We start from the raw sequence: 23,860 nt of genomic DNA on the forward strand, positions 1-23,860 counted from the left end.
CATCATTCTGTCTCCCAGATGCCATTGGAAGTGTTTAGCCTGTGCACCTATAATCCCAAAGGTTCATGCCCATTTGCAAGGAGCGGGACTTTGGAAGGAAGGGAGAAGAAACACATGAAGCCAGCTTCTTACCACTTCCAGTCAGCTCAACAGGGTCACTTGGCTCTGACCACACAAAAGGATTTCCAATGCGGTGATATTGACAGGTATAGTCTGTTGCATCCTCCTGTCTCTTCAAGGAGAGCAAGAATTCAGCTGTGTTTCTGTCTGGATTTGTCATCTGTGGTGCTATCCGCTTCTTGGATTTCAGCAGGAAGTACTTCAGATCCTTCTCTGGCCCCTGGCACTCAATGGTGATGTTCATGCCTAGAGAACCCTCTCCCCGGGGTTTTACCTTGATGGAGGGTTTGGAGAGGCTGGGATCTAGAGGCAGAAAAACATATTAAGGAAGGTATGGAATCATATTGCTTGAATCTGATTACCACTGTTCTTATCTGCATCTACATACATACATAGATATATTCTCTCTCTCTCTCTCTCTCTCTGTATGTGTGTGTGTTAAGAGAGAAGTTCAATGCCTGCTCTAGCCCCTTGCAATGAATTTTGACATTTATATGTAGAGTATGCTATCCCTCAAGTATGGGTAGATGGTGGCATCAGACACCTCAACAGGAGCTGAGTTAACAACAGTATCAATTTTGCCATGGAGACAAGGGATTTTGTCCTCGAGTGCAATGCAAAAAGGTCACAGTGCGTCCTTCAGGAGCCCAGGGTTCCATTCAGTGGAGAGAACGCTAACAATCCCTGAACCACCTGAAAGAGCTCTGCTGAACTCAAGGATGCAATGGAGGCAGCAAAATAAGCCTTCTGTGCTGCCCCGCTGCCATGCAGTAGGCACAATTATGTGCACGGACATCTTCACTTCAAGATGTATGACATTTGTGTTTCACTGTCTGTCACTTCATAATATATCCAAGGGGCAGAGCAGACCCCACAGTGCTACAGAGGACACTGCATCTCAACATTCCTCAGTGAGGCCATGGTTTCAGTTGGATCACCAGCTCTCTCCACTCGAAAATCCCCAAGAGAATTGAGAAATCCATTGGATTCCATCAATCTCCTGCGGCAGACCATCCGAATGGGACCCCCACCCCATAAGAGGAAGGTTATGCCATGAATTCAGGATATAATCATACTCTTCTCACCAGACACATTGCAAATTGCCTTTCCCTGCTGACTTTGGATGCAATCCTTTTCATTTCTGAGCCTGCTTTTCTGTACAATTGCTTATGGAATATTACCATCTGATTTCTCTATATCCTACAAAATGGCTATAGGTATTAATGGTGGTCTTCAGCTATTTCAGCTATAATTCTCCAGTACAACTCCATGCCTCATACATGGAATGTGGAACTTAGAAGGTAGAGGAATGAAAAATACCAAACCAAGCACCTCACCTCTCACAACCAGCTCAACAGGCTGACTTGGCTCTGACCACACAAAGGGATTTCCTCTAAGATGATATTGACAAGTGTAGCTCCCTGCGTCCTCCAGCCTGACCATGTTGATGGTGAATGTGGTTATGTTCTTCTCTAATTTTGCCGTTTGTGATGGTATCAGTTCCATGGATTTGTACAGGTAGAAGTTCAAACCTTTCTCTGGCCCCTGACAGAGCATTTTGACCTTTGCTCCCAGAGCATGTGGTCCCTTCTGTCTCACTTTGATGGAGGGTTTGTTGAGAGCAGGATCTAAGCGAAGGAAGAAAAACCAAGTAAACCCCAAACAGTCATATAATTACTAGGGCTGTGATCCGCTTCTCTTCGGGTTGGAGAAGCAATAGCGAGGCAGCCTGATTCACCTCCGGAAAAGGTGGAGGCGAAGAGAGTCGAGGAGGCTGCGGATCGAGGCGAAGAGGATTGCCTCAATCCAGAACTCTGGATGCAGGTAAGTGGTGGGGAGGAGGGGGTCTCATCTGGTGCTGCAGTCCCTGCAGCAACGGCAGCAGCGGAGCCAGGTAAGGGGGCAGGGAGGAGGAAAGCTTACCTGTGTCCATCATGGGATTCAATTGAGGCCCTGGTTGAAGCCGGAAGTGAAGACCGAGGCCTCTTCCGGCTTCAGGCCAGGGCCTCAATTGAAGCCCACGACGATGGACACAGGTAAGGGTTTTTTTGGCTTAACTGGCGCCGCCATCGCCGTCCATGCGGTGACGGAGCCAGATCTCGCTCCACGGAGCAGAGTGGGGGATGGGCGGATTGGCCCGAAGAGGATTGGGCCCAATCTGGAAATTCCAGATCAGGCCACGAGGCGGATCGGGAGATCCGTGCACAGCCCTAATAATTATATATTCAACTTCATACCATGCTGAATCCACCTAGAAATAACTCTTTTGAATGTGAAATGCTGTAATTTATGACCAGATAATAGTAATAATATTCAAATGTGACATAAAGTAGAGGAGAGTCACTTTTAAACGGAACGCATATATTAATCTAATGTAGAGGTTTTTGAAGTGTGGTTGAAGGACACATCCTTAAGCTCCATTCAGATGGTTCACACAAAGACTGTAGAATGGTTATTATTATTATTATTATTATTATCATTATTTATTTATATAGCACCATCAATGTACATGGTGCTGTACAGAGTAAAACAGTAAATAGCAAGGCCCTGCCGCATAGGGTTAACAATACCTGTCGTTGGCCCTGCACTTGATTATTTTTTTTCTGACCATGAGATTGAGACCATTTTCATGAGGTCCATATTATCAAATAGCTTAACAAGGCCTTGGCCCAGAGCCCAAAGATTTCATAATACTGTGCCATCTATGGCTGTGCTTTGCTTTGGCCCTAAAGCCCGAATCTGAATCGAAGCAGGCTGATTTGGCCCGCCTTTGCCACAAACTGGTTTGAGACCAGATTGGACCAGCTCAGCCCGAAGCACCAAACAGCCTGAAGGCACTCTACTAATTTCTCCCTAAAACCTATCAGCTTAACAGGCCCTTTTCAGTGGCCTGGCCTAGGGCCTATGGATTTCCTAATACGTGTCGGTTTTGATGATGATGCTGGTACTGAAGGAATGGACCTAGTTATTTTCCATTAAAATATGAATGTGGAATGTGTTTTTCGATGCATCACACATAAAAAAACATTTGCTACATGGTCTACTGAACCTCTCAGTAGTTTTCAAGTGGTCTGTGAAAAATAGAATTTGAGAATAACTCATCTAATGTATATTCTAGATATAGAAAATGCAAAACCACTGGAATGTCCTTTGTTAAAATAGTACACAAGAATCAGGTCCTCACCTGTTATGTTGATGTATACTCTCTCACTGAAATATGAGTATCGATGGTCAGAGATTGAAATGAAACCATAATAACACCAGTAGATTCCCCCATCAGATGCTTTGGCGTTGGTAATGGGAAATACTGCCAAATTCCAGCTTGGCCTCTTCTTTTGCAATACATCCAGATTACCTTCTTTGATGAGATAGAACTCTGATTCTTGATAGTATTCATTCTTGCAGAGGATCGTGAGATTTTCCCCCACGGCAACCACTTGACTGGGGCTCACTGAGACATTCGGCTTGGGGTAAAACTGTTCTGGAGGAGAAAAATTAAGGTTTTAATGCTGGAGTATCTGTTGCAGCCTGACTCTGTAAAACAGGACACATCTCCATGCACAGGGGGAACACACAAAATCATATCTCTGGATCTGGATGAATCACATGTGAATATTGCTGATAATAGTCATATGTGACATAAACCACAGACATATACTGAAATTACTCAATGCAGCTTTTCCTGTTTGCTTAACAAATGTGGGGAATACAAAGCCTCCTTTACGATCATATATGAAAATAGCATAGAAAGGCTGAGTGAGATCCTCACCTCTTATGTAGATGTGTACTTCGTCACTGTAATCTGACCATTGTTCATTATGGACTGATTGGAAGATACAGCGGTAAATCCCCCCATGCGCTTGTTGGGCATTCACAATGGGAAATAGAACCTCATCTCTCTCTGTCAATTCGGTATGGAGCAGTTGTAATGATGCAGGAGGCCCTTCTTTGTACAGCTGGAATTCTGTTCGTTGGTGCCCTTCGCTCTTACAGAGGATGGTGAAATTTCCCCCTAGAGCTACCGTCGCACTGGGGATCACTGAAATGGAAGGCTTGGGTTTATAGTATCCTGGATAAGAAAGAGAACATGACACATTTGGAAAGTGGTGGAATTGTAACAGTTTGACTCTGTAAAATGGGAAATCTTTGCATGTTTGGACTGGAGGGTAAATCTGCACAGTGTGGTAATTTCACAGGGCAGGGCGAGATATACATCCTTATTTAAAACATTAGGCAATAAAGTATAGATTAATTATCCACGACTTAATTGTGGATGAGGCAGCCGATCTGGCATGTATAACCGAGACCTGGGTGGGTGAGCAGAGAGGAGTGAGTCTCTCCCAGCTATACCCACCGGGGTACTTGGTTCAGCATCAGGGTAGACCTGAGGGCCGGGGAGGGGGGTTTGCTGTGGTCTATAGGAATTCTATCTCCCTCTGCAGGCTCCCTGTCCATGTGACTACTGGTCTGGAGTGTTTGCACCTTGTGTTGGGTCAGCGGGACAGATTAGGGATTCTGTTGGTGTACCGCCCACCCTGCTGCTCAACAGACTCCCTAGCTGAGCTGACGGAGGTGGTCTCGGCTGCAATGCTGAGATCCCCCAGACTGTTGGTTCAGGGGGATGTCAACATTCATGCCGACGGTGCCTTATCCGGGGCAGCTCAGGATTTCATGGTCTCCATGACAACCATGGTACTGTCCCAACATGTCATCGGCCCAACACATGTAGCGGGGCACACTCTTGACCTGGTTTTCACAACTGGACATGGAGATGGTGATCTGGATGTGGGGGACCTTACATCAGTCCCTTTGTCATGGTTGGATCACTGCTTGCTGAGGTTTAGACTTACAGCAGCTTTCCCTCTCTGCAAGGGTGGGGGACCTATTAAGATGGTCCGCCCCCGGAGACTAATGGATCCGGATGGTTTCCAAAGGGCTCTGGGGAGTTTTCCGGCTGATAGGGCTGGCTCTCCTGTTGAAACCCTGGTTGATCTGTGGAATGCAGAAATGACCTGGGCAGTTGACAGGATTGCTCCCAAGCGCCCTCTCCTGAGTAGAGCTCGTACGGCTCCGTGGTATACCCCAGAGCTGAGAGCGATGAAACAAAATAGGAGAAGGCTTGAGGGCAGGTGGAGACGAACTCCTAGTGGATGCAATCAAATATTGCTAAGTGCCTATAGTAAGGCATATTCAGGGGCACTGAGGGCAGCAAAAAAACAATACTTTGCTGCCACTATTAAATCTTCAATTTGCCGCCCAGCGGAGCTTTTTAGAGTTGTCCGGGGGCTATTACATGCTGGTCCCAAGGACACGGTAGAATCATCTGAGGCCCGCTGTAATGAATTTGCCAGGCACTTCCAGAATAAAATCTTTTGCATCCGCCAGGACTTAGACTCCAGTGTTATAGCAGGTGAATCTTGTGAGGTGTCCAGAGTACAGTCTTGTCCTGTAATCTTGGATGAGTTTCAGTTGGTACAGCTCGAGGATGTGGACAAGGTGCTTGGACAGGTCCGCGCAACCACCTCTGTACTGGATCCTTGCCCCTCTTGGCTAATAAAAGCTAGTAGGGATGGAACAGCCGGCTGGGCCAAGGAGGTGATTAATGCCTCTCTACGAGAGGGAGTGGTCCCAGACCGCCTGAAAGAGGCGGTAGTGAGACAACTCCTGAAGAAAACTTCCTTGGACCCGGAAAATCTTAGTAACGACAGGCCGGTAGCAAATGTTCCATTCCTGGGCAAGGTCCTTGAACGGGTGGTGGCGGGCCAGCTCCAGACACTCTTGGATGAGACTGATTATCTGGATCCATTTCAGTCGGGTTTCAGGCCTGGCTTTGGCACGGAAACAGCCTTGGTCGCCCTGTATGATGACCTATGTCGGGAGAAGGACAGGGGGAGTGTGACTCTGTTGATTCTCCTTGATCTCTCAGCGGCTTTCAATACCATCGACCATGGTATCCTTCTGGAACGTCTGGCTGAGTTGGGAGTGGGGGGCACTGCATTGCAGTGGTTCCGCTCCTACTTAGCAGGACGGCTCCAGAAGGTGGTGCTTGGGGGACATTGCTCGGCCCCGTGGACTCTCCAGTATGGGGTTCCGCAGGGGTTGGTCTTGTCCCCCATGCTGTTTAACATGTACATGAAACCGTTGGGTGCGGTCATCCGGAGTTTTGGAGTGCGCTGTCATCAGTACGCTGACGACACGCAGCTCTACTGCTCCTTTTCATCCTCATCAGGTGTGGCTGTGGATGTGCTGAACCGGTGCTTGGCTGCGACAATGGACTGGATGAGGGCTAATAAACTGAAACTCAATCCAGACAAGACTGAGATGCTGCTGGTGGGTGGTTCCTCTGATCGGATGGGGGGTGTTCAATCGGTTCTGGATGGGGTTGCACTCCCCCTGAAGGAGCAGGTTCATAGCTTGGAGGTTCTCCTAGAACCATCTTTGTCACTTGAGGCTCAGGTGGCCTCGGTGGCACGGAGTGCTTTCTACCAACTTCGGTTGGTGGCCCAGCTATGCCCCTATCTGGACAGGGATAACCTGGCTTCAGTTGTCCATACTCTGGTAACCTCCAAGTTAGATTACTGCAATGCCCTCTACATGGGGCAGCCTTTGAAGATGGTCCGGAAGCTGCAGCTTGTGCAAAATGCGGCGGCCAGATTGATAGCTGGAACAGGGAGATTTGAGCATATAACACCGATTCTGGCCCGCTTGCATTGGCTGCCTATATGTTTCCAAGCCCAATTCAAGGTGCTGGTCTTAACCTATAAAGCCCTACATGGCTTGGGACCACAATACCTGATGGAACGCCTCTCTCGACATGAACCTACCCGTACACTGAGCTCAACATCTAAGGTCCTCCTCCGAGTGCCTACTCCGAGGGAAGCTCGGAGGATGGCAACAAGGGAGAGGGCCTTTTCAGTGGTTGCCCCCCGACTGTGGAATGATCTCCCCAATGAGGCTCGCCTGGCGCCAACGTTGTTATCTTTTTGGCGCCAGGTCAAGACTTTTCTCTTCTCCCAGGCATTTTAACAGCATTTAACAATGTTAAGTTTGTTTTTAATGGACCCCAGAATTGTTGTTTTTAAATAGATACTGTTGTTTTTATACTGTTTTTATGTTTTTCAAAAATTTTGTATACTTTTAATGTTTACTGTTTTTAATTGTTGTAAACCGCCCAGAGAGCTTCGGCTGTGGGGCGGTATATAAATGTAATAAAATAAATAAATAAATAATAAATACCCCACCCCTACACTTTCAAAATCTCTGCTCAGCAAGTGTATTTTAACAGAGACCCTATTTGGAATTGAGCAAAAAGTGGAAGGTCACCAATACTGGCCCTTCCCAGTGACTCATTTCCCCATGAGCTGAGAAAGAGACAAAAGAGGTTTTTAATCTCTAACTTCCTTGTCCCCAGTGTGAACAACTTTGGAGGCAGGGTCAGCTCAAGACATTTTTCTGCCTGAGGCAAAGGACAGCCCCCCATTCCACATATAGAAGTAAAACTAGACTACAGTTGGTGAAGTGCCATTGTCCTCCAGTGCACCTGGGGGCAGCCGACTAGCTTCGGGGGTGCAGAGGGGGCCTTGTGTCACAAACAGCTCTGTCCTCCGATAGAGGAGAATGGCCAGGGGGCTCAGGAGGAAAGGTTGGGGCACTGTTGCTGCTGCTCCCAGCATTTGGCCCCTGCAGTTGTGGTCTCCCTCTGCCTAAAGGTAGAGCCGGTCTTGATGGGGGAAGAGGGGCAGTTCTCCCTTAAAGTAGCTGAGCTTTCATCATTGCTCTACAAGCTCAGCTGCTCCCTTCCCTCCATCAACCAAGACACAGGAACCCTACGCAACATTCTCTCGTGATGTCCATACACCTGGAAGGTTATTAATGAGCTCGTTTCTTAAGGTACATAGCAAAGGTGGTGGTGGTCCTACTCCAGCCCCTTTCGTTGTTAACAGAGAGGTTGTGTTTGGTCTCACATGGAAAAATAGGCTGCAAAGTTCAGGAGCTAGGATCTGAACTCATTGCAAAATTGTTCTGTTTTTATATCAGAGGAACCAAAAATGGCTGAGATTGGCAAGAGGCAAAGGATGTTGGGTCTCCTGTAAAACAGGAAAGGCTTTTCATTAGTACCATTTGTCTTTGTTCCAGGGTAAGAAAAAGAAGATTTGTTTGGGGAAAGCCTTGATAGTAACCCATCACCCACAAGATCAAAATTCTTATGTCTGTGGATACTCACCTCTAGCTGTCCATCTCTGCCTGGTCAGCCACCATCCTGGAAAGATGATCCCATTAGTTGCAAGATAGCTGAGCAACAGGAACAGAGACTGGGTCCCTGATCCTCCCACCCTGCAAACCCCTTGATCCCACCACCCTCCCATCTGTAGTACCAACCAAGGAAGAAGATGCTGTAGGAGAAGGACCTCATCTTGAGGATTTCGTCCAATCTGCTTACAGATCTCCTGCCTCTACAATGAACATCTGTTTGGTGCTGCAGTTTCCATAATACAACACTGCCCTGCTGCAACGCAGTTCTTTCCCCTCATTTACAATTTCTTTGTGATCTGACAACACAGCTTCGCAAAGTGTATGCCCTTATACTGCCTGACAAACCACATCCCTTTTCAGATTGCAGTCACAGTATGCAAAAAACGGAGGAAGTGAGGCCGCTTTCTAAATCCAGATTCCTTGTTTTTATGCAAATCTAATTTCTTAAAACAATGATTTCTTAATTCCGACGAACAAACAATTGACATTTTACAACATTTTAAACAAGCAAGTTACATCTGTTGAAGTTTGGTCTTGTCACTAACTAATCAGCTGTTCCCAACTTTGAAAGTATCTATTGTGATTTTATGGTCTCTCCCTTAATCTGATGTATTTACTTATTTTTGGCCGTCACATCATCTGCAAACAGTTGACTTTCCCCACTCAGCAATGGTGGGAATGGTAACTTTTCCAAAAAAATTACTTAGTTTGGCTATAATTACGACGTATAAAATCATTTCATATTGATGCTCTGGCAAATTTTAATAATTTGGTACTTTTCCAAACTTGATCTTTATTAACATGCATTGTACTTTTCTCCAACATTGCTTTGCAAATTTACAAGTCCATCATACATGGAAATAGCTTCTTATCTCTCTTCCAACTTTAGGCTGCAATCCTATAGCTACTTATGTGGCAGTAAGCCTACTTGAACGCAGTAGGATTTACTTCTGAGTAGACATATTTAGGATTGCACTGTAAGTCTCCTCCTGACTTCAGAACAGATTTCCTTTCTGCTTGGTATTCCACTTTGTAAACTTACACATCTGCTGTAGCACGTTGTGGAGATCCGTTGAGGTTCACTCGCACATGTTGTTATCCCCACCCCCCAGATCTTCTTTGTACCCCCTCCTACCATTTATTGGTTGTTTGAAGTGGTGACAACTCCCCCTTGGACAACAGGGTCTTGCACTGGGATTTGCTTTGCTTGTGAATGAACACCAAATTAGAATGTTGTGTAAAACTGCAGTCAACTCTTTTGCATGCTTACTCAGTAAATAAATCCCACTGAGTTCAACGGAATGCATTTCCAAATTAGAACCCCTCGGATTGCAGTCTTAATTTTTGCAGCTTTAAAAAAGGGGGGGGGGGGAAACGGGGTGCCTGGCTGGGGTGGGGGAGTGAAGCAAGGTAGGAAGTGGCCATCTCAAATCCCAGTGTATGGAGGAGGAGACTTCAAACACAGCACCAGGACCTCCAATGACAGAAATTGAGAGGGAAATCACAGTTAGTGAGAGGATTAAGCCATCCTTTCCCATGTGGGGGCTCCCAATAAAAATCGGACCCCCCAATTGTTAAAAGGAAAAGAAAAGAAAAAGGTGGGGAGATGCAGGATCCCCCCCCCATGGAGAACATTTCCTTCTCTGCTTCCCCGTTTGTGTCTCCTGCCATCCCCCACTCAGCTTTAATTTAAAAAATCATATATAATCAACGGATGAAACAATCTGATTAAAATTTGGTATACTGAAAGCCCTCTTTAAGACCTTCCACTGTGCCAATTTGGATCTCTTTATCTTTAAAAATGAGGGTGCTGCTGACAAGGAGGGTGCATTTTCCACCTATTTTGAAGCATAGGCTCCATTAAAAACACACACACAGATCTAAAGAGTCTCCCCACACACACCTTCCTTTCCTCCCTCACAGTCCTGAATATATTAGAAACTATCTAGCTATCTATCATCTATCTGTTAGGAGTTATATGTGACATATCTCTTCACGTTTTGTGGGAGATTTATCACTTTTATGTAGCAGAGAGAAAGATAGCAGCAACAGAATACTTGACCAGATGTTGTATATTAAACTGTTTCTTTATGATGAGTTTGAAGAAAGTAGGAAAGAACACATCATCAAATAACGAGAGAGTTAAACTGGGGATTAGCCGGTCCTGTTTCCCCCACAAGGAGAGAATGGGGGATTTCGGAAGCAAGAGAAGGAAAGGTTTTCAATTGGCACACCCCTCTCTTTCGTCAGCAATACTGCCCTTTGAAACCATGCCCACAAAACAGTGCAATGAAACAATGTTTGAAAATGCATGTTAAAGTTTGAGCGATGTGCTTTCGCATGACTGGAAGAATCTGACTTTCCGCAGCCAAAAATATTTTGCTATGAGGGGAGGAAGAACCACAATCACAGCAGGACATAGTCGACGTCATCCAAGTCCTTCGCAGCGAAAGCAGACTATAATCTCGGCATCATTTGAGTCTTTTGCATAGAATTCGCTGCAGCAGCACAATATAAGGCTAGTGGGATGAAGCCCAATGCCTCCCCAGGTGACACTGCTAAGCAGTGAGAAGGGGAGGCTATCTCACTCTTGTTCCCTGTTTAGTGATACCCTCAATGGATAGAGAGTTTGAAAAATTTCGGGCAATGTTGCAAAGATGGCTTAAGACTGTATTTTTATTTTTCTTGTTGGTTGCATTAGAAAAGCCAAACAATGCCTTCCCTGTGGTGGTAAAAATGTAGAAAGACAATTTGGTTCCCTTTTCATGGTAGCCGAAGACATGCCATCTAGGTGAGCCATCTTCCCTGTCTAACAGTATGGCTCGCTCTGTGCGGACAGATTCTTCCTTCGTGAGGGAAGGCATTTTCATGCGTATCAACCAGGGCCTGGAGTACTTCCTGAAAGACAGGAGACCGGTGTGTGCTTCTCGGAATGATAAATATAGAACGGGTTTCCTAATGCAGCAGAAAAAGAAACTCCTTAGAAAGCTGCTGGTTATGCTCTTTCTCCTCTTTCATGAGGCAATAGAAATTAAAGTAAGTGGACCCAGTGACTTCCCCCCAAAATGGCATAGCATTTGGACCCTGTGGGTTAAACAGCATGGCTAGGAGTGAGGAGGCCTGGTACTGTGTGACCAAGTCCATTCCTCTGAGAGAACCCAGGGCAACAGAACCAGCCTAGGCGTGACAGGACAGCCGTATGTATTTCATTCACATGATGTGGAAGAAGAGAGAAGGGAAAGTCTATCTTTTGGATGAAATGGAGTGTGTGGGTGAAGGGGGAAAAATCCTCCCCCTACTTTTGTTCTCACCCGCCACTTTCTCTTACTTGAAGCCTGTTTCTTCCTAGACAGGCTCACTTCCAGTATCAGATCTGGGCTGAGGTAAAAGTGCTTTTCTTGGGCCCTGTTTCTTATTCTTATATAACAGCTGTTTAGACATCAATTATTTAGACATTAACTGTTTAAACTTCAAAAGTGATGAGGGAACTGATCAATTTTTGGTTACAATTTAAAAATAAATAAACTTTATAAAACTTTTTTTAAAAAAAAAATTAGCATGAGCTTTTGTGGGTTACTTACAACCCTGTTGATCAGCTGCTACAAATGCAACCACAGGCGTAGCTTCTGACAAATCATAAACGAGTCAGCTCCAACCCACAGTTGGTAACATACGAGCTTCAGCTATGGGTCATTAGCGAGAGAGCAGGCAGTTCTGTCTTCAGCTCAGTGGTGTTCACTTCCTCTCCTTCACAGAAATAAATAAATAAATAAATAAATAAATTATTGTTGCCACAGGTGTTAATGAACATCTAGATCAGTGGTTCTCAACCTTCCTAATGCCGCGACCCTTTAATACAGTTCCTCATGTTGTGGTGACCCCCAACCATAAAATTATTTTCGTTCTTCTCTACACGATCCATTGTCATGGGATGGTTTGCTAATGAAAATAATACATAACAATAGCTTTAATAATACAAAAGATGATACATGACATAGTTCAGTCAATACAGTTTCCTAAGACCATCGGAAATATGTGTTTTCCAATGGTCTTAGGCGACCCCTGTGAAAGGGTCATTCGACCCCCAAAGGGGTCCCGACCCACAGGTTGAGAACCGCTGATCTAGATAGAACGAACACCAAAAGTTGCATTACTGTCACTATTTGAAGATTTAAAATGTAAAAAAGAAATTAAGGAATTGATAACGAATTTGCTGAACTGCAGCAAGATTGAGTGTAGCTAGGAACTGGAAGATTCCAGGAGATTATTGTATTGAAGAATGGTACAAAGAAGTATGGGATATAGCTATTAATGATAAATTGACTTGTAATATTAAATGGAGAAGAGGTATAGCTAAAACAAATGATTTTGAAGGAATCTGGAAACAGTTCCTAATATTTGTGTTTTCTAAGGGAAGTGGGAAACCACCAGCAGAAGAAAGTATGAGATTTTGGAATCAGGAATGAGATCCCGAGGTGGGAGGTGCACTTATATGTTAAGTTTGATTATGTTATATAGATACGATATTTATGTTAATCAACATTTATGTAGTATGTTGTTTTCTTTAATTGTAATGGTGTATGTTTAAGTATTGTAGAAAATAATTTTTTTTTTTTAAAAAAAAGGTGTTAATGAACATCTTGTAGAACACAATAGTTGTAACCCAAAGGCACGATGAGGCAACTTTTCTTTATTTTTGTTAGTAATACTTGCATAACACTTCATAACATAAAATTCCTAAGTGGTAGCTTTGCCAGGAACAACAGAAATGTGGCAAAACAATGAGCAAGCTTTTGAGTTCTCCAGAACTCTTTGGGCTCATCTACACCCAGCAGGATATTGCACTATGAAAGTGGTATGAAAGAGGTATATATAGGGCAGGAGCCACACGACTGCTTTGTAGTGGTATTGAAGTGCACTGACAACTGTTGGGGCCCATTGACACACATACACCAAGCAGTATATAACACGCTGAAAATGACATGAAAGCAGTATATGGTATGTGTCATGGGCCCCAACAGTTATCAGTGCACTTCAATACTGCTATAAAGCAGTGGTATGGCTCCTTCCTTTTATAAACCGCTTTCATAGGGGAATATCCTGCTTGGTGTAGATGAGACCTTTATCAGGCTGGATGTTAAACAAAGCAAGGGCTGAGAGGAGAGAAAAAAATAGTTGGCTTGTTGAAAGCATGGAGTTTGCATTTAGTCTTAAGGTGGAATGTAGGAGGAGATACCAGATTTGATTAAATTGGGCTCTGTTGTAGAGGCGGGCAACCTTCAGCCTCTTGCCTACCTTTGTGCATGCCACTGAGTCCCCTCCAGCCCCACACCCTTCCCCCTGCTGATCAGCTGCTTGGTGGGAAACAGCTCAGTGGCAAGGAAGAGAGGGCATGGCAGTCCACTGCTGCTGCTCAGCTGTTTGACAGGAAACTGCTATTAGAAGCATTCTCAAAAATCAGGAACACAAGATTTGCTGAGGGATGAGTAAGTCATGGGGCCACCTAGTGGACACATGCCTCCTTCACACGATGCTGATAAACCAAACTCCCAGAGCAATGCTAAAGCCCTGGGATGCCTAGACAAAGGCTCTGCAGACCCTGAAAAGGACGATGGGATAAGATATGGTGGTTGGGGGAGCTCAGTGGAGGTGCCTGACTGGAGATTTGGAAGGAAACATGGAATTAATTGCCAGTGTGATAGAAAGTGCACATATCTTCAGGGACATGTGAGTGAGGGGAAAAATCTTGCATGTTTTAATGTGTTTTATGGTGTTTTGTATTGGGTGTTGTTCCCTGCCTCCCACACCACATCTAGTTTGACCCACACCCAATTAAGTCTGATGCCCTGTGTCCATTCTTCCTCTCCTTCCCAATCTCCTTTGCACTTTTTTCCATTTCTCCCTCTTCTCTCCGTTCACAGAAATTAAAACCATAGAATACATCACGGTAAAACGTAATATAAAAATATTAAAAATTTAAAACAACAGAATAAAACCAAAGTAAAAATCTGTGTGAAAGCCAGCTGAATCGTCAATCTGAAAGACAAAACAGCCTGAGAGAATAAAACAGTCTTCATCTGGTACTGAAAATACCACAACATCGGATGATGTCTCTGGTGAGGGTTTTCCAGGGTGCCACAACAGAAAAGGCCCTCTCCTTAGTAGCCATCAGCCCCGCTTCATTTGGCACAGGAATCCAGAGGAAGGCCTCTGAAGAGGATCACAGTGTCTCACCAGGTATAATTGGGAGGAGGGGATCCTTCAGGTCACCTGGCTTTAAGCCATTTACGGCTTTCAAAGTTCATACCAGCACTTTGAATCACACATCAGTAATGCACCGCTCAACTTTGGTTTTGCTATTGTGACAACCATTATGAAAAGATTGTGGGTAATATATCGCTATATACAGTGCCACAGCACAGTTTTCGTACTGCTTTGAGACGATTATGGAAGATGATTTTTTTCAGCAGTGCTGAAAGGCTCGACTGTGGAGAGGCAGTGGTGTTGCCAGGGTAGGACTTTGGGGCAGCAGTCAAGGGCTCCACTCAGCAGAATGAGCAGGAGGTCCCTGTGAATAAGGCATAGAGGCTGTGAGACCATGAAATCTGGAATCTCAGAACATATAACTTGGCCTTCTCCAACCTGGTGCCCTCCAGGAGTTTTGGATTTCAACTCCCATCATCCCCAGCTAGCATGGTCATTAATTCTGGGAATTGTAGTCTTAAACAAATGGAAGGGTGGGGAAGGCTGATTCAACTGCATTATCACGGAAAGTAGGGCTATGCTCTGCTTCGGTTCTTAGAACCAATAGCGGAGCGGCCTGATTCGCCTGATCCTTCACCTCGATCTGGAGCTCTGAAAAAACGGTAAGTGTGGCAGGAGGGGGTCTTACCTGGCACTGCCACAGTCCATGTGGTGATGGCAGCAGAGCCAGGTAAGGGGGCAGGAGGGGAGGGGGCTTACCTGACTCCATCGTGGTCCAGTGGCAGCTTCAACTGAGGCTCAGGCCTCAAACAGGAAGACCAGGCTGCAGCCGTGGCCTGGTTTTCCTGTTTGAGGCCTGGGTCTCAGTTGAAGCCGCCACCGGACTGCGATGGAGGCAAGTAAGTGGTGAGGGGGGAGGGAACCGCCATCGCCACAGTCCGTGCGGTGACGGCGGCCGAGCCAGGTAAGGGGCAGGGGGCTTACCTGCCTCCGTCATGGTCCAGCAGAGTTTGATTTTCAATGCAAGTCTATGGGGGGGGGGGAACATGGAGCTCCAATCTGGATCTGGATCCCCACAGCGGATTGAAGTGGAGCATAGGCGGATTAACATGGGGCAGAGCAGACCCGATCCGGAAGTTGCAGATCGGGATCCAGAGTGGATCAGGGGGTCCATGCACAGCCCTAATGGAAAGTATTTAACCTAGGATCTGCCCAGAGAGCTTTTTGTGAACCTCCCAGAGAGCTTTAACTATTGGGCAGTATAGAAATGCAATAAATAAATATATAAATAGGATCACAGTCTCATCATAATCATGTATTTGTCATGGTTCCAATTCCCATTTAAACCTGATGTCAATCCTGCGGTGTCGACACCATTTGTGACAGAGTACAGTTTATGGGAGCAGGTTTTTCAGAGCTGGTGTACAGGTTTTTTTTTTATTTGTTTTTTAGAATAGCTTTATCACAGCAGTCAATGCAGAATCAGTTTTACAGGATAAGATCCAGAGCAAGAGCAGATAAAGAGCAAACAGTTACGATGAGCTACTTGAAGGGCAGCGGGCATCAACTTGGCCAATGAAAAGAAGGCAGAACTGGATCTTCTTTGGCTACCTGAGAACACTCTCGGTGGAGCATTGCACATTGCAGGGTCTTCACATGGGGCCATTTCTGTCCTTGCATTCTGCCATAGAACAAAATTGTCCTGAGATGATCAACAACAGGAAATGTGAGCACGGTACGCAAGAGAACCTAGATGTGTTGACTTTGCTTGGAGTATCTTGGTTGCATCCAGGAAGGCTCTTCTTGACTGACGGAATAGGTCAGTCAGGACTACTCAAAGCCTCCCTTTCCTACATCCGTACACAGCCTCAGCCACAATCAACACCAAGACCAGCAAGACCAAGCCAGCCACCGCCAGACGGATGATGTTCCCGACAGGTGAGTCTGCTGGAAAAGTCAGAGATGGAAGAATCATTCAACGGTTTGTTGCCAAATAAAAGGGGAAGATGCTACTGATTCCTCATTTTTCATTCTTCTTCTTTTTTCTACATATGCTCATGAACTGGTAATGGAAGCTTTTGGGTTTTCTGCTTTGATCTTTTTAGTGTTAATTTTCTTTTTCTTCTGACAGTGTATCTCTGATCTCTGACAAAGAAGTTGTCACCATTGTGTCTTTGCAATAATGTTCTTTTCCGACCACTTAATGCTTGCTACAATAATGTGAAGTTAATTCTGTTGCCAACTCTAGTAACCTGCAATAGAGGTTAAGAGCGGGAGGATTTGTGGGAGATATTAGTACACTTTTTTTTTTTGCACCCACTTCATCTGCTTCCCCCCCCCCCCTTTTGTGACTTCTCAATTGTGCTAATAGGTTCCTCCTCTCCCTAAGTATTATTTTTCCTACCACTCCCAGTTCTTGTCACACAATTTGTGGTCTTGCCTTGTTAATTTCCTTGTATGTTACCTCCTCCACCTCACTCCCTTGGACAGCTGAAACTTACAAGGATATTGAGAAGACAAGCCTACACATATCAGACAACGCTTGCATCCTTGCGATAGACTTGGAAAAGAATGATGATGATAAATATTCCACAGCAAGAATCCATTTCACAGAAAGGGCCAACTGAGAATTCAAATGAAATTTAAGATCATGAGTAAAAACTTCTCTCTTTTTTTTGGTGGGGATCCATACAACAACCACACCAAACAACATTCCCTATAACCCACATTTCTTTGTTTGCCACTGCACAGAAAGGGGAAACCAAGGCATGAAAGTTGGCTTTAGCCTCAGAAGTGCCCAGGAGAAGGTTGGAGGGGTGTCTCTGACTCGTAGATGCGCCCTCCCTTCAACCCACATTTCTCCATCAGCAAGCTCTCTTCCCCAGAAAATGAGATTTGGATTCCCTGGTCTCATTTGGAAACATGCAGTGCTGGAAAGACACAGAGTTAGAACATTTGGCAATGGTGCAGAAGTTCCCTTCAGTTAGGGGGACCATATGGAAAGGAGGACAGGGCTCCTGTACCTTTAACAGTTGTGAAGAAAAGTGGATTTCAGAGAGTGTCATTTCTATGCATGCAGCACCTGCTGAATTTCCCTCTTTATCACAACAATTAAAGCTGCAGGAGCCCTGCCCTCTTTTGTATCCGGTTACTCTAATATAGCTCCTATAGCTTTAACTGTTGTGAGGAAGAGGGAATTTCACTAGGTGCTGCTTGCAAAAAATAACATCTGCTGAAATTCCCTTTTCTATTCAACTATTAAAGATACAAGAGACCTGTCCTCCTTTCCATATGGTCACCCTACTTCAGTGCATTTCATCAAAAATCCCATTTGGGAAAGACTATGAAACCAGATACCCCGTATATAAAGGCACCTCCTTTGGTAGTACAATAACATATTTCGCGGAAAGTTTTTGTGTCCACCTTCTGTGAGATGTGTGTAGGGCTGGACACAAAAAGCAATTTCAGCTATGTGGAATTCACAGGGTTGGAAAAACAATAACCTGTGGGAAGCCTTTTGAAAGGTTCTTTTGAGGTCTGAGGATCACCCAGTCATGAAGTTGCAACTTCTCCAGGAAATCAAATGCCATTGTACAGAACAGAGGATCCATGGAGAAGAATAGTCATCTTAAATAAGGGGAATGGCCTCATTAAAAAATGATTAGGGGAATATTCTAACTTAGGGTCACATCATCTTACAATATGGATATACGTAGGTCTTCAGCCTTTGTAGTTCTGAACCCATGTCTCATGCAACAGGAAGGGAGATTTGGAATGTAATGTAAAACACAAAATCAAGCTTCTTACCCCTCACAGCCAGCTCAACAGGGTCACTTGGCTCTGACCACACAAAGGGATTTCCTCTGAGGTGATATTGACAAGTGTAGCTCCCTGCGTCCTCCAGCCTGACCATGTTGATGGTGAATGTGGTCATGTAACTCTCCGATTTTGCCATCTGTGATGCTATCAGTTCCATGGATTTGTGGAAGTAGAAGTTCAGACCCTTCTCTGGCCCCTCACAGAGGATTTGGACCTTTGCGCCTAGAGCATGCGGTCCCTTCTGTCTCACTCTGATGGAGGGTTTGTTGAGAGCAGGATCTAAGCGGAGGAAGAAAAATGGAGTAAACCCCAAACAGTCATATAATAACTGTTATGCCATGCTGAACCCACCTAGAAAGAACTCTTTGAATGTGAAATGCATTAATTTATAAGCAAATAATAGTAATAATATTCAAATGTGATATAAGGTGGAGGAGAGACACTTTTCAAACTGAACGTATATATTAATCAAATGTAGAGGTTATGAAAGTGTGGTCAAAGGACCACTGGTTGTCCTTAAGCTCCATTCAGATGGTTCACACAAAGGCCTCATCTACACCAAGCAGGATATTGCACTATGAAAGTGGTATATAAAAGGCAGGAGCCACACCAAGCAGGATATAGTGATATGAAAGCAGTATATGTTATTTGTCAGTGGGCCCCAACAGTCGTCAGTCCACTTCAATACCACTGTAAAGCAGTTGTGTGGCTCCTGCCTTTTATATACTGCTTTCATACCACTTTCATAGTGCAATATCCTGCTTGGTGTAGATGAGGCCGAAGATTGTAGAACAGTTGACCATGTCTGTCATTGGCCCTGCACTTGATTTACTTTTTTCGACCATGAGATTGAGACCATTTTCATGAGGTCCATATTATCAAATAGCTTAACAAGGCCCAGGGCCCATAACTTTCATAACACTGTGCATTCCACCAATTTAATGGGCCCTTTTCAATGGCCCGCCCTAAGGCCCAAAGTTTTCCTAATATATGATGGATTTGATGCTGCTGCTGGTACTGAAGAAATGAACAGTTGTTTTTCTTTCTCTTCCTAGGAGTGCACCTACTGCATTAGAATGGCAGGATTGTGGATATTAAAATATGAATGATGAATATATTTTAATATGCAGAACAAACAAAAAAACCCAGTTTGCTACATGGTCTACTGAACCTCTCAGTAGTTTTCAAGTGGTCTGTGAAGAACAGAGTTTGAGAATAACTCATCTAATGTATATTCTAGATATAGAAAATGCAAAACCACTGGAATGTCCTTTGCAAAAATAGTACACAAGAACCGAATCAGGTCCTCACCTGTTATGTTGATGTAGACTTTGTCACTGAAACATGAGTATCGCTGATCAGGGCTTGCAAGGAAACCATAATAACACCAGTAGATTCCCCCATCAGATGCTTTGGCGTTGGTAATGGGAAATACTGCCAAATTCCTGCGTGGCCTCTTCTTTTGCAATACATCCAGATCACCTTCTTTGATGAGATAGAACTCTGATTCTTGATAGTATTCATTCTTGCAGTGGATCGTGAGATTTCCCCCCACGGCAACCACTTGACTGGGGCTCACTGAGACATTCGGCTTGGGGTAAAACTGTTCTGGAGGAGAAAAATGAAGGTTTTAATGCTGGAGTATCTGTTGCAGCCTGACTCTGTAAAACAGGACACATCTCCATGCACAGGGGGAACACACAAAATCATATCTTTGGATCTGGATGAATCACATGTGAATATTGCTGATAATAGTCATATGTGACATAAACCACAGACATATACTGTAATTAATCAATGTAGCTTTTTCTGTTTGCTTAACAAATGTGGGGAATACAAAGCCTCCTTTACGATCATATATGAAAATAGCATAGAAAGGCTGAGTGAGACCCTCACCTCTTATGTAGATGTGTACTTCATCACTGAAATCTGACCATTGTTCATTATGGACTGATTTGAAGATACAGCGGTAAATCCCCCCATGCGATTGTTGGGCATTCACAATGGGAAATAGAACCTCATCTCTCCCTGTCAATTCGGTATGGAGCGGTTGTAATGATGCAGAAAGCCCTGTTTTGAACAGCAGGAATTCTGTTCGTTGGTGCCCTTCGCTCTTACAGAGGATGGTGAAATTTCCCCCTAGAGCTACCGTCGCACTGGGGATCACCAAGATGGAAGGTTTGGCTTTATAGTATCCTGGATAAGAAAGAGAACATGACACATTTGGAAAGTGGTGGAATTGTAACAGTTTGACTCTGTAAAGTGGGAAATATTTACATGTTTGGACTGAAGGGTAAATCTCCACAGTGTGGTAATTTCACAAGGCAGGGAGAGATACATCCTTATTTAAAACATTAGGCAATAAAGTATAGATTAATTACCCCACCCCTACACTTTCAAAATCTCTTCTCAGCAAGTGTATTTTAACAGAGACCCTATTTGGAACAGAGCAAAAAGTGGAAGGTCACCAATACCGGCCCTTCCCAGTGACTCATTTCCCCATGAGCTGAGAAAGAGACAAAAGAGGTTTTAATCTCTAACTTCCTTGTCCCCAGTGTGAACAACTTTGGAGGCAGGGTCAGCTCAAGACATTTTTCTGCCTGAGGCAAAGGACAGCCCCCCATTCCACATATAGAAGTAAAACTAGACTACAGTTGGTGAAGTGCCATTGTCCTCCAGTGCACCTGGGGGCAGCCGACTAGCTTAGGGGGTGCAGAGGGGGCCTTGTGTCACAAACAGCTCTGTCCTCCGATAGAGGAGAATGGCCAGGGGGCTCAGGAGGAAAGGTTGGGGCACTGTTGCTGCTGCTCCCAGCATTTGGCTCCTGCAGTTGTGGTCTCCCTCTGCCTAAAGGTAGGGCCGGCCTTGATGGGGGAAGAGGGGCAGTTCTCCCTTAAAGTAGCTGAGCTTTCATCATTGCTCTACAAGCTCAGCTGCTCCCTTCCCTGCATCAACCAAGACACAGGAACCCTACGCAACATTCTCTCGTGATGTCCATACACCCGGAAGGGTATTAATGAGCTCGTTTCTTGGTGGTCCTACTCCACCCCCTGTTGTTATTAACAGAGAGGTTGTGTTTGGTCTCACATGGAAAAATAGGCTGCAAAGTTCAGGAGCTAGGATCTGGACTCATTGCAAAATAATTCTGTTTTTATATCAGAGGAACCAAAAATGGCTGAAATTGGCTAGAGGCAAAGGATGTTGGGCCTCCTGTAAAACAGGAAAGGCTTTTCATTAGTAACATTTGTCTTTGTTCCAGGGTAAGAAAAAGAAGATTTGTTGGGGGAAAGCCATGATAGTAACCCATCACCCACAAGATCAATATTCTTATGTCTGGGGATACTCACCTCTAGCTGTCCATCTCTGCCTGGTCAGCCACCATTCTGGAAAGATGATCCCATTAGTTGCAAGATAGCTGAGCAACAGGAACAGAGACTGGGTCCCTGATCCTCCCACCCTGCAAACCCCTTAGTCCCACCACCCTCCCATCTGTAGTACCAACCAAGGAAGAAGATGCTGAAGGAGAAGGACCTCATCTTGAGGATTTCGTCCAATCTGCTTATAGATCTCCTGTCTCTAAAATGAACATCTCAGTTTGGTGCTGCAGTTTCCATAATACAACACTGCCCTGCTGCAATGCAATTTCCCCCCCTCGTTTACAATTTCTTTGTGATCTGACAACACAGCTTCGCAAAGTGCATGCCCTTATACTGCCTGACAAAACACATCCCCTTTCAGATTGCAGTCACAGTATGCAAAAAATGGAGGAAGTGAGGCTGATTTCAAAATCCAGATTTCTTTTTTCTTTATGCAAATCTAATTTTTTAAAACAATGATTTCTTAATTCCGATGAACAAACAATTGACATTTTACAACATTTTAAACAAGCGAGTTACATCTGTTGAAATTTTGTCTTGTCACTAACTAATCAGCTGTTCCCAATTTTGAAAGTATATCTATTGTGATTTTATGGTCTCTCCCTTAATCTGATGTATTTACTTATTTTTGGATGTCACATCATCTGCAAACAGTTAACTTTCCCCACTCAGCAATGGTGGGAACTGGTGACTTTTTGAAAAAAATTATGTAGTTTGGCCACAATAATTATGTATAAAATCATTTCATGTTGATGCTCTGGCAAATTTTTAATAATTTGGTACTTTTTAGTCCAAACTTGATCTTCATTAATATGCACTTTTCTGCAATATTGCTTTGTAAATTTACAAGTCCATCATACATGGAAATAGCTTATCTCTCTTCCAACATTAGGCTGCAATCCTATAGCTTCCTACTTGGCAGTAAGCCTGCTTGAATACAGTAGGATTTACTTCTGAGTAGACATATTTAGGATTGCACTGTAAGTCTCCTCCTGATTTCAAACCAGATTTCCTTTCTGCTAGGTATTCCTCCTTTGGCCTTGATGTTGGAGGACCAGACCTTCTGACTGCGTTTGTGATGACTACAACATTAAAGAGCTGTAGCACTGCAGGATCTACACTACTGCTTTATAGTGGTACTGAAGTAGGATGGCCATATGGAAGAGAGGACAGGGCTCCTGCATCTTTAACAGTTGTATTGAAAAGGGAAGTTCAGCAGGAGTCATTTGTCTGCATGCAGCACTTGGTGAAATTCCCTCTTCATCACAATAGTTAAAGCTGCAGGAGCCCTGCCCTCCTTTGTATCTGGTCAGTCTAACTGAAGTGCACTAACCACCGTTGTGGCCCATTGCAGGATATAACACTATGAAAGTGGTATGAAAGCAGTATATTGCATGGGTCAATGGGCCCCAGCAGTGCACTTCAATACCGCTATAAAGCAGTAGTGTGTCTCCTGCCCTTTATATACCACTTTCATACATAGTGGAATATCCTGCTTGGGGTAGATGAGCCCTGGGTCTCTGATCCTCCCACCCGGCTGCTGCAAACCCTGTGGTCCCACTACCCTCCCATCTGTAATACCAACCCAGGAAGAAGACGCTGAATGAGAACTTCATCCTGTGGGTTCGGCAGCCAGTCGTCTCCTCTCCGCTGTCTCCAGAAGGAACATCTCACTTCGGTGCTGCAGTTTTGAACAAGCAATACTGCTCGGTTACAAGCCCTTCTCTCTCGTGTACAAGGTCTTTGTGATCTGACAATACAGCTCAGCAGTGAATCTCCTTGTACTTCTTGACAAGCCACATCCCCTTCAGATTACAGCCCCAACAAGTTGAATCTAGAGGAAGTGAACCGTTCTCAAAAGCTTGGTTTCTACTCCTTGTAAATGTCGTTCCTTAAAGCAAGTGTTTCTGAATCCCAGTGAACAAACAATTGAAATGTTACAACACGGTAAACAAACAAGTTACGTGTCTTGAACAGTGTGCCTCATTTTCCTAGTAGTCAACAAACAATTTCCAATTTAGAGAGTATCTCTATTGTGATTTCAGGCTCTTCAAGGTGGGGCTTTTAAGGTGCTATTTGGGGTCCAT

At 44.5% G+C, this 23,860-nt stretch overlaps 1 protein-coding gene across 1 annotated transcript; it reads right to left on the reverse strand.

The window, feature by feature from the left end:
* On the reverse strand, positions 1–22,034 carry LOC134405645 (immunoglobulin superfamily member 1-like). Its single transcript, XM_063136887.1, has 12 exons — positions 21,899–22,034; positions 21,744–21,779; positions 20,515–20,592; positions 20,293–20,346; positions 19,708–20,004; positions 18,385–18,675; positions 16,440–16,524; positions 8,345–8,412; positions 3,890–4,189; positions 3,305–3,601; positions 1,458–1,748; positions 1–423 (listed from the first exon to the last, which is right to left on the reverse strand). Exons 1-12 carry the CDS (start codon positions 21,930–21,932, stop codon positions 35–37), a joined length of 2,220 nt encoding a protein of 739 aa, XP_062992957.1. The 5' UTR covers positions 21,933–22,034; the 3' UTR covers positions 1–34.
* Positions 22,035–23,860: the final 1,826 nt, after the last annotated feature.

The sequence above is a fragment of the Elgaria multicarinata genome, chromosome 11 (genome assembly GCF_023053635.1).
Source record: "Elgaria multicarinata webbii isolate HBS135686 ecotype San Diego chromosome 11, rElgMul1.1.pri, whole genome shotgun sequence".
Lineage (NCBI taxonomy): Eukaryota > Metazoa > Chordata > Lepidosauria > Squamata > Anguidae > Elgaria > Elgaria multicarinata.

What these genes read in the sequence shown, in the direction of transcription:
- LOC134405645 (XM_063136887.1), bottom strand. Translation starts at nt 21,932, where the DNA reads ATGAGGTCCTTCTCCTTCAGCATCTTCTTCCTTG. An exon ending in CTTCAGCATCTTCTTCCTTG is followed by an intron (nt 21,780 to 21,898) that starts GTTGGTACTACA and finishes TCATCTTTCCAG; the next exon opens with AATGGTGGCTGACCAGGCAG. An exon ending in AGTATACATCAACATAACAG is followed by an intron (nt 1,749 to 3,304) that starts GTGAGGACCTGA and finishes TCCTTCGCTTAG; the next exon opens with ATCCTGCTCTCAACAAACCC.